The sequence below is a fragment of the Mus pahari genome, chromosome 2 (assembly GCF_900095145.1).
Source record: "Mus pahari chromosome 2, PAHARI_EIJ_v1.1, whole genome shotgun sequence".
Lineage (NCBI taxonomy): Eukaryota > Metazoa > Chordata > Mammalia > Rodentia > Muridae > Mus > Mus pahari.
This window is the reverse complement of record NC_034591.1, coordinates 128501013-128512133: the sequence shown is the minus strand read 5'-3', so window position 1 is coordinate 128512133 and position 11121 is coordinate 128501013. Positions and strand designations below refer to the sequence as shown.

Below are 11121 nucleotides of genomic sequence, written 5' to 3'. Positions count from 1 at the left end.
CACACACACACACACACACACACACACACACACACACACACACACACACCACTCTCACCCCAGTCTTTGTTTTTCTAGGTTCTGACTATATAGACCAGCATGATTTTAACTTTATAATCCTCCTGCCTCAGCCTTGCAAAGTGCTAGCATTTCAAGTGTGGAGGAGGTAGCTGCAGTGAGCTTTCCCTTCATCTGTTAAGTTCTGCCCATCCTGACCTCTAAGGATTGACCAGTGTTGAGAAGGTCAAGTCAATGTGACTTGGTGACTACTAGTGTTTTGAAATTAAGATTTCCTAGGCTTAGAAACCCAAGTACTTTTTAAAAATCCCAAGGTCCTGGTTGGATCTTTGGTCTGTGGGATAGAAAGGTTCCTGTCCCCTGCTTCCCTCTGAGTGCTAACCCATTGCTGTCCTTGTCTGCATGGCCTTGATGTGATCATAATGTTTGTCTGGCATGGCTCCTAGTCCATTTGGTCTTCCAGTTTTATATCAACTATATCTCACACAGAGATTGTCATGGGGTCCACTTAAATCTAACACAACTCAAGCACCGGGTCAATGCAGATGACAAAAATTTATTGTAATCCAGCCGCTAGTGATTGATCAGGGCAACAGAACAGACTCAGGAGCTGAACTACAACCCTAAAGAAACATTGGACAGCATATTTAAAGTATGACACCATGAAGCAAGGAGTAGTAGAGTGGGATGTAGTATCATCTAATCATATTTTGACATAAGGTGTTGAGCAAGGGAGTGTCCATCAATCAGGATAGGAGTTGGTTCCTAGGCCTGGGAACATAAACTTAGTTTGACCCTGGCAGCAAGATGGAGAAGTTGTCCTTGAGATGGCTGGACTCAGACAGCTGTCCCCTTAGGAGTTGTCCCTGACATGTCTGGACTCAGACAACTGTTCCCTTATAATAGAAGCTGTTCCACTATTGGGAAGTCCCCAGCTCCCCTGGACCTGGGACCTTGACTTTACTTTCTCCCTATGATTAAATGAGTCTAAAAACGAAATGGCAGTATTTAGAATAATTTTTTTTTGCATGTTACCAATGAATGTGACCTCTGAAGTCTCCTTTCTGAGTTTTGAGCTGGTTGGCAAGAATAGCTCTGAGAAAATGATGCTTCAGAATGGAGGAGGAGCTAAGAGCCACCTAGAAGCCCCATCATGTGATTTTTTTTTAGCAAGTCACCTACAGAAAAGCCCAATGTGCTTCCTTTGACATTAGGGACAGATCTTAGTCAACTGGTCAGTTCTAGGAAAGTTTTCTTTGTCTAAATGAACATTTTATTTAGAATGTGTTTTAATTTACATAAAAAATGAAAAAAATAGTATCATTCTCATAGGGTCAATCCTCAATTCCCCTTTATTAAATCTTATATTAGTATGGTATGTCACAATTAGTGCTATTGATAAAATTTTTTGAGACAGGATCTTATGTATCCCAGACTGGCCTCAAACTTAATCTATAACCTTGAATTCAAGGCTATCCATGAATTTGTAATCCTTCTGCTTCTGGCTCCCCAGAGCTCTCCAAGCCTGTGCCGTCACCATGTCTGTCTTTGATCTGCTATTATAAAGTTAATAAAGCACCGAATAAATGAAAAAGAAAAAGACAAACTGACTAAGTTTACACCAAGATGCTGTTCATTTTGCATATCTATGATCTAATAAAGGCATGTTGTGGATTCTTAGGGCATTGAGGAAGGCAATCAGAATTTGAGCTGAGCAGGGCAGATAGAGCTTAGGGCCTTATCAAATCCACTCTTATAAAAAAAAATTTTGAGACAGGATCTCGCTATGAAGCTTCGCCTGGCCTGGAGCTTGCTCTGTAGACCAGGCTGGACATAAACTCACAGAGGTCCACTTGCCTCTGCCTCCCCAGTGCTGGCATTAAAGGTGTGCACCACCATGCCAGGCCCATTCTTCTAAAATGGAATCTCCAAGTCACCTCGGCTCCACCTGAGCAGCTTGGCTGTTTACTCTGAAGATTGATATTTAAGTGCAGGCAGAGCTATTTCATGTTGCCAGAGATGAAATGAAAACATTTAAAAAAAAGAGAGAGGGGGGCTGGAAAGATGTCTCAGAGGTTACGAGCACTGACTGCTCTTCCAGAGGTCCTGAGTCCAATTCCCAGCAACCACATGGTGGCTCACAACCATCTGTAATGGGATCTGATGCCCTCTTCTGGTATGTCTGAAGACAGCTATAGTGTACTTATATATATGAAATGAACAAATAAATCTTTAAAAAATGAGAAATATGGTCCTTAGAAATATTCAAAAGGATTCACGGTGCGTTTATTGTTTCAGGGGTGTTTGTTTGTTTGGTTTTATGATGTCACATGCCTCCATTTCTCCAAAGCACCCCTCTAATAGTGTGACTCAAGGAACCGCCACTTAGAAGAAGCACAAATCCTTCCAGGTCACTTTCATTTACAAGCAAAGAATTTTCCCCCAAGACAGGGTTTCTCTGTGTAGCCTTGACTGTCCTGGAACTCAATCTGTAGACCAGGCTGGCCTTGAACTCACAGAGATCGCCCTGCCTCTCCCTCCCAAGTTCTGGGATTCAAGGTGAGTGCCACCATGCCTGGCCAACTCTTGAACTTCGAAAAGTCTGCAAAGTGCTCATCAGACTGGCATTGCTGTTCTTGGGAGCACACACTCACAGTCCACACTGTCTGTGTGGTAGTGTCATTTTATTGCCCAGAGAATTTGGTTTGTCGTTGTCTCTGAATCTTTTACCTGTGACCTCCCTGTCACTCTGGGCATGGGTCTTCTGTAAGTTCCTACCTGGGTTTCTACCTGGGATGCTAGCACATTTCTACTTTGCTGAAGGTCTTAAGTGCTAGAAGTTTATTGTCTGAAACAGAGATGGAACATAGCTTATTCAGACCCAAGCCTAACAGCCTATCATAAAACTAAACCGTCCCCTGGACTCAGGTACCAGTTATATTTTATAATATGTTTCTAAAACCCCAATGGTCTCTGATTGTAAAGACAATGCTTTAAAAAGAAACTTGGCTGATATTTGCTGGAAGTGACAATTCATATCTCTAAATAGGTTGCTAATGGGTTTCTAGAGAACAAGGATGCAGACAGAAAGCTGAAGGGTCCCAGAGGAGGGTCCACCTTGACTGTGTGTCAACATTCAAGGCCATGACCTAAACCTTTGGTTTCTACCTTCTTGCTTCACACAGCTGCCTCTCATATATCCAAAAGCACAGACTGGCAGTGCTATGCCATGACTCACGGACAGATGGGGTACCATCCTCACAGGGTAACTACCTCAGTCAACCAGCTGCATACAAGCATTATGTAATGATGAGAACATCCTCTGAGAAATAGGTTAGGCAATTCTATCACCATATTAATATCACAAGCAGTTCTGACACAAACCCAAGGCTGACTATTCCCACAGGGCATATGATGCATGTGTGAGATCACATTAAGAGATTAACACAAACACAAGAGAAAATGACATAATCAAAAAAGACTGAAGCACAAGCTGAGGGTGCTGCTGGTATAACACACCATGCTGTGTTACAGCAAACCCATGTTTTTAGGAGAAGAAAAGATGTTTTCTAAAGTAGCATAAACAGTAGATATCACTTATCAATACCGAGTGTTACATGTACGAAGTTCAGTGTGCTCTAATTCTATAAGGACAGTGTAGTAGATGTGTTTACACCAGCGTGACCACCAGTGAGGGAATGTGCTATACCATCATGACCTCATGAGATCACTGCTAGACATGTATTTCAGCTTCACTCTGGCCTTAGAAGTTCATATTCACAATCCACCTTGTGCCTGAGCCGGTTCCCGCCGTGTGGAAAGATGGGCAAGAGGGGTCAGGACAGAGGAAATAGTGTGTGACAGTGTAAGGAGCCCATAGCAAGCCCATGGAAGAGTGGGTCATTTGGAAACCAAAAGAAGGAGCAGAAATTGCCTTACAGACGACTCTGTGCTAAGGGTAGCAGTTGGATGCAACCCTGAGGAAAAGTGTATGTTATGGCTGGCCTTCCTTACCCAGAACAATCCCAGGCCATCATGAAGCCTTTGCACGGGATGCTGTGAGTTCTCCCAAGTCTCTGCACGATGATTTAACTGGAGTTTCATGAGACTATGCAGCAGACCCCAGACACACAAGCAGATTACACAGAATACATTTGCCTGCTCTACCTGACTTCTCCCCTGCCCTCACTGGATCTTTGGCTTCAGTTCAAACTCCTGCAGTTCACCCTGTCATCTGCCAGGCCTTTGGTCAAGGGCTGAGGAACAATATATGTCTGTATGCTCCATGTTCTATTCGCAGATCTCAGGTTACCATCTTCCCCCTTCATTTCTTTCTTCCTTGCCCCACACTGCCTTGAATTCCTTAGGGGAAAATGTTTCCGTTCTTTCTTAAAAACAAACAAGGAAACAAAACCTTAGGATCTGGGGATTTAGCTTAGCTGGTAGAGTACTTGCCTACCATACATAAAGCCCTGGGTTCTAGCCCCAGAGTGGCATGAAAATCTAGCCAATGGCAGGTGGAGGCAGCGGGATCCGAAGTTCAAAGTCACCCTCCTTTGCATAATGAGTTTGAGGTGATTCTGAGCTATGTGAGACACTTCCCCAACAATAACAACAACAACGACAATAAAACAAGCAACACAAACAACAAATGAACCCTCCTATGAACATGAGTCAGATTCTAGTCTAGAGCTATATCTCCAAGGTGAAGGCCGTGGGCCACACTGGCTGCCAAACACTTGAAATATGGATTGACACGTGATCATGATCATTAAGACAAACAGAATGAACAACCAGAACCTGAAGCATTGGCTCCTGGGGAAGAGATTATAAAATATCTTGCTTGATGTTGATATACAGCTACATATTGAGATGACAATATTTTGTAAGTCGGGTTAAACTGGATAAAATTTAATCCATCAAGCAACTGCCTGTTTTGCATTGCTGTTTTGCCGCTTGGCTTCTCGATCTCGAGGCCTGTAGCACTGTAGGCGGCACTGACATAAAGGAGTTCAGGTGGGGGGGTTTCATTCTTCTTGAAGGATTGGGAAACAGGGCAGAGATCAGCAGAGGGTGTTTATTTGACTTGCTCTCTACCTTCCATTTTGAGACAGAATCTCTCATTGAACCTGGACCTTGCTGTTTATTAGGCTGGCTCATGAATCCCAGGATTCATCCCCAGTACCAGGGTTCCAGATACATGCTGCCACACCCAGCTTTTAAGTGGGTGCTATGAATCTGGTCTCAGATCCATATTTTTTTTTTTTTAATTTTTGCAACAAGCACTTTTCCCAGCTCAGACATCTCCCAGTCTTTGGGGAGAACCAACATGGTGGTACACACCTGTAATCCCAGCCCCTGGAAACTGAGCATAGGAGAATCAGGAGTCCCAGGCCAGTTGCAGCTATATAGTGAGGTTGCTGCTAGCCCGGGCTACTTGAGACCCTGTTCTTTACCACCTCTCTAGGTGAACAGATGTGACAATAATGATAATAGGTGGCAGTAAACAGGTGAAATTACAGTCAAAGACAGTGCCTGTGATAAGCGAATATAGACAGAAGGGAAACGGAGGAGCTCTAAGGAGACCCTGTCTACTTCAGGTGGAGGAAACTCTGCATCATCCTTTTAAGGTGGGATGCAAAGGGCTAGCAAGAGACAGCTCTGCAAGTGTCATGGGCAAGACAAGCCCAGCAAACAAAGACCGCCATGGGGCCCTAGAAGAAAAATCTATGACAGAAGCATCGTGTCCAGAGGATGAAGGAGTCTTTGTACATGTAACAGTTCTCAGAGTCCCCTGGAACCTTGAATAGCTAATGAACACAGAGAATGAGGCTTGTATTCCATTCCATGTGTGACAGGGGATCCTATAAAGCAAGGGGAAGATGAAACTTGATCTGGCTAAAACTATTTCTTTCACTGCTGAATTGGGAATATATTGTATAAGGTGCACTTAAAGAGCAAGAGATGGCAGGAACCTGGCCCAAGATGGTGGTGTTGAAATAGAGCGAAATGGGCCATTGAGGTTAAGAAGGAAAGAGAGCTTTGAAGAGCCTTTCTCTGACTTCCAACTGAAGTGGCTAGGTGATGGTCCACTTACAGAAATGTTGAAGACTTGGGCAGGAATAGTTTGAGGACAGGGGAAGAGCATTTTGGGGAACAAAGAATGAGATCCTTGGGGCTGGAGAGATGGCTCAGTGGTTAAGAGCACCCACTGCTCTTCCAGAGATCCTGAGTTCAATTCCCAGCAACCACATGGTGGCTCACAACCATCTGTAATGGGATCTGATGCCCTCTTCTGGTGTGTCTGAAGACAGTTACAATGTACTCATATACATAAAATAAAATTGTTTTAAAAAAAGCAAAAAAGAAGAAGAAAAGAAGAAGAAGAAGAAGAAGAAGAAGAAGAAGAAGAAGAAGAAGAAGAAGAAGAAGAAGAAGAAGAAGAAGAAGAAGAAGATCCTTGGAGGGCAGTATTGTGTGACTCATCCCATATAGGCAAACCACGGCAGAATAAAGTACAGATAGGACCAAAGTCCAACTTGGAGAAATAATGAATTTTATTGGGGTTTCTTACAGGAATATGGGTGAAGGGTTACTTACAGGGGCAGAAATGCCTCAAAGACAACTGTATCACCAAGTCCAGGGCCAGCTCCAGTGACAGCTCACAAAGCTGGGAACCTGGAGTGTACTGCACAGCCTGCAGGCAGCTCAATGGGTTGGAGTGTCTTTTCCAAGTGATTGAGTTGTCTAAACCTCTTCCAGGCAGTTCTGCCGGTTTCTGCCTGTTCCAGGCTGGTCTGTTCTCAGTCAAGTCTTCCTTGCAGCTTGGTTTCCAGTCTAAGCGGGACTCAGCTTTTGTTTACCCTGGCTAGGAGGGCCCTAGTGAATCTGTTTAGTTTCAGGGTCTTCCTGAAGCTTGGGGTAGAATGTTTCAAACTGGGAGGAAACTGATACACAACAGGTTGTTATTGGCAAGTAGGCAAGCAAACTATGGTCTGGTCACACAGCGGAATATTACTCAGCCATAAAAATAAATGACCTCCCAAATCATGCTGTACGGATAAACCTCAGACAAATTACGGTAAGCTAAAGAAGGCAGGTTCAGGAGAGAAACCACAAGGAAGAGTGATTCTCTTTCTAGGAAATGCCTATCAAACCTGCAGAGACAGAAAGAGTAGCAGTTGCCTAGGGCAGGGGGACAGGATTAAAGAATGACTGTAGATGCATACACGGGATCTGTCTGTTGTTGTTATAAGGGAAGGAAAGTTCTCGGCTTGAAACAACGACCAAAGCCAACGGAATATCAACATACATTTTTGTTTTCTTTCTCCAGGGGAGAGAGCAGAGTGCGGCACGACCAGGTGAGAGCTGGGGAATCTGTGTCCTTTGTAATGGCTGCCTAAAGACTGAGGAGATGAGGTGGGAGGGTGGGAGGGTGGAGGGGTAGGGTGAAGACAGCCTGCTGGGAGCCAGGGTCACTGGATAGTCCTCTCCTTTGGGGCCACTGGGGTGATGGGAGAGGGGACAGTGGCTCGTGAGGCTGCATTGCTTGTTCTGGCTTTAGACTGGCAAAACCACGCACGCTCCTGCAGGCTGGCCACAGGGAACTTTCATAGCTGCTGAGGGGCAGTGGAGGAGAGGTGATTCCAGGGTGGCTAAAGGTGCTAGCAGAGGCTTTAGGCTGTAGAGCGGCTGTTTCCTTCTTTTGGATGTTACATGGCCACTGCCCACACGGCTGGATAGGTGCTCCAGGTCCAGGCTGGGTCCTCAGTTGCTAAGGCTTTGGGGTTGGCTGATGCTGGGCCCAGATGACCACGCGCATGCTGCTTACACTCGGACGCGTGCCCGGGTTACCTCCCACGCTAACCCCTGCACTGCCCATCATACTTTGGCTTGAAGTTTAGTGGGAACTTGGATGCACTGACTAGGCCAGTAAGATAGGGAACCCTGGCTCCTTCCGCATCTCCCTTTGTGCTTCCCCTGAGCACACCAGAGCCAGTGACCACTTCCACTCAGCGGTCTTCAGCCTTTCACAGGCGTTAGATGCCTAAGCAGCCAGCGCTGCCCTGGCGTCTGGATTTTCAACAGGAATCTAGCAGTAGTTGACCCAGAGATCTGCCCTCTATTGTGTATGGCAGTTGGTAGCTACTTTTTTTTTTTTTTTTAAGCCTCATTTTGAGATGAGGTAGGGAGCTCAGTGACCCAGTGACACTCTTTACTTCCAAACCAGTCCTTTCCAGTGGCTCAGAATCCTGAAAAGCTGTCCTACTTGGCAATAGCAAAGACGACCCTTGAACTCTTCCCTGCTCCCGGGGAAGCAAGTGGGCGTGGCAAAGGCTTGGGAAGCTGTGGGGTTTTAAGTATGTTGAACCTGGAGAATTAGAGCTTTCCAGGAATCCAGATGTTCTTCTGGGCCCAGGCAGTTTGGAAACAATGAGACGATTCACAGGCAAAGACCCTCCCACGTGTGGAACAGCAGTTGTTCAGGTCACATTTGAAGAAGCCAAATTTGTAACTCTTTTATTTTTCTGGTAAGAGAGTATTATTATAATATTCAGAGAACTTTATACCAAAGTGGGATGAATTGGGCCGTGGCCTCCTGCCTCCTAATCTGTAAGATGCAGGCAGGACATTGCTCCAGCAGACTATGGGGTCGGGTGGAGAAGAGCCATAATGTATCCCTTGGCCAGGTCTTAGGCTCCCCCAGCCCCAAGAAAGCCCAGGAAATTGATAGATAGATAGATAGATAGATAGATAGATAGATAGATAGATAGATAGATAGACAGACAGACAGACAGATTTTGTTTTAATAATATAAACCTGGTGGTAGTGCATGCCTTTAATTCCAGCACTTGGGAGGTAGAGGTAGACAGATATCTGAATTCGAGGCCAGTTTAATCTACAAAGAGAGTTCTAGGAAAGTCAGAGCTAAACAGAAAAACCCTGTCTCAAAAAAAAACCTATATATACATAATTTTTAAACCATTTGAAAGTCTTCCACACTTGCTTCAGCCTAGGGCTTGGGAAATTGAAGTTTAGATGACTAGACCTCCCACTTAGGCATCCTGTCCCAAATTTCAGACCTAGCCAGATATTTTCTGGCTCCTTATTGAACTTGTGGACCTCACTGTCAACCTGAAGGTGGTTTTAAAATGAGTCCCAGAGGCACCGCATGATCTGTCTCTGCACCTTGGCTGTGTCAACTGTAGATTCTCACAGTCAGAGGCATCTGAGACCATGGTCAGAGCAGGTTCCCTCAGCCAAATGGCTCTTACCCTTGTCTAGTTGGCCCCTTTCTCACACTTAAAGCCAGATTTGTGAACGGCCTCAAGTCACCATAGCCCCGCTGTTCTCAAAGCTATTCAGCAGTTCCTATAGGCAGACCAGATGTGCTAATGGACTTTGAAGAATTGCTAAAAAAAAACCGGCAAAGTGAGATGCAAACACCAGTTTTTAATCATTATGATTTGAAGAGAGGTCAGCCTCCTTAAGCAGGTTGACAAGAGGCCCTAGTCCTTATGAAAAGGGTGATGTCATGACCAATCAGATGCAGTTCAGTTTATATCCAACTTCAGTCAGCTTCCAGGAATCCACAAGCCCTTGAACATCAGTGTTGCCACCATTTTGGATACTGACACCCACATCTGTTGGGTTGTTTGGGGAAATTCTTAAACTCTCACTTTTTGTCGTAGACTAACTCTGAGGCCACGCCTGTGTTGTCAGCATATGCTAATTTTCATCCCAGCTGAAAGGCAGAGAGGGGCCATTGCCATTGTCTCTGGTATCCTTCTCTCCTCTCTGTGGCTTGCTCCTGTTTTCCCTTCTCTCTCTCTTTCCTTCTTTTTTTTTTTTTTTTGTTTTGTTTTGTTTCGTTTTGTTTTGTTTTTGCTCTGCAACTGAGCAGCAGAAGAGATGGAAGGCTTAGGCTGCCCCACTTTCCTTGGCTGAGCTGCCCCCCTGCTCCCCACTTTGTGCCCCACCCAGCATTCCAGTAAGTTGATACAGATTTGGTGTCATTCAAAGTTGGGATAGCTACGTTTCCTTGTCAGAGATTCCAGCCACTCCCCAGTGCTCCACGGGGTGGGGAAAGAGGCCTCCATTTTCTTTTATACTCTGGACTTGGCAGGAAAAAACTGGGGAAGCATATCCTGCTCCTAGAGCTTTCGACTCTGCCTTTTCAGAGCTTGTGCCAAGATCCCCATTCTTGCCAGCCACGAGAGAGGGATAGACAGTTAGCAAGATCCCTCACTCTACTTCATACCTGTGATGGAGCTTCCAGTAGGAAGAACTGTATTCCACCCCTGGCTCTTGACAGATCCCATCTGTGCAGCCACTGGCAAATTTCTTAATATCCTGTGGGCTCCTTGGCCTCCCAGACTTGTGAGGAGGTTAATCATGCAATGTGGGAGAAGTGTCTCCAGAGCCCACAGTACTAGGAAAACACAAATGGTGGCGTTGCCATCCTCCTTATTCTTCATCCCTAAATTTGGATCCCGTGGCTTTGTGTCATATTTTTTTTTTCTCTTGGCTTTTACATTTGAAAATTCAAAAGCAGAGAGCCACTATATGAGATTCCCCCTCCCTGTTTTCACACATTCTCAAAAAAGATGTAGTATTTTTTACAAAAAGGAAATGACATGGACTTAGCTAACCAAATTCACATTGATCCGAGAAGGGCTGGAGATAATCCTGCCTGCTGTTTCTCTTTAGAGTTTGGGTTGTGCTGTTCTTTTGGTGCCCTTGACTGGATGGCATGCTGTTTGGACTCAACCGTGTCTTTGCCCGTTTGCCCATGCATGTCCTGGAGCTAGCAGCCTTTGCTCAACACTTAGAAACATTCCGGAGGACTTGGCTAGAATGTCCTGTATGGCTGGACTGCTGAAGGACATGGGCACGGGAAGCCCAAGGGAGAGCGGCAGAGCAAGCCTCCTTCCTGTTGGTTGGTTCCACAGTCCATATGACTCTTGCCTGTGTGGCCTGAGGATAGACCTTAGCTGGTAGAATGCTTGCTTAGCATGCATGAGGCCATGAGTTCAGTTGCTAACACCACATTAAACCCAGTGCAAAGGTGCATGCCTGTAATCCCAGCACTGAGAGGATGGA

At 45.3% G+C, this 11121-nt stretch overlaps 1 protein-coding gene across 5 annotated transcripts in view; it reads left to right on the top strand.

The window, feature by feature from the left end:
* Nucleotides 1-11121, top strand: part of Srgap3 (SLIT-ROBO Rho GTPase activating protein 3) — a 222170-nt gene that overhangs the window by 176181 nt on the left and 34868 nt on the right. For 3 of the 5 annotated variants that reach the window (XM_021189294.2, XM_021189288.2, XM_029535700.1), the window contains exon 11: nucleotides 7352-7379. In XM_021189294.2, coding sequence (XP_021044953.1) covers nucleotides 7352-7379 — 28 coding nt within the window. Of the gene's footprint in view, nucleotides 1-7351; nucleotides 7380-9922; nucleotides 10010-11121 lie in introns of all 5 variants that reach the window. The other 2 variants (XM_029535698.1, XM_029535699.1) reach the window with 1 other exon arrangement.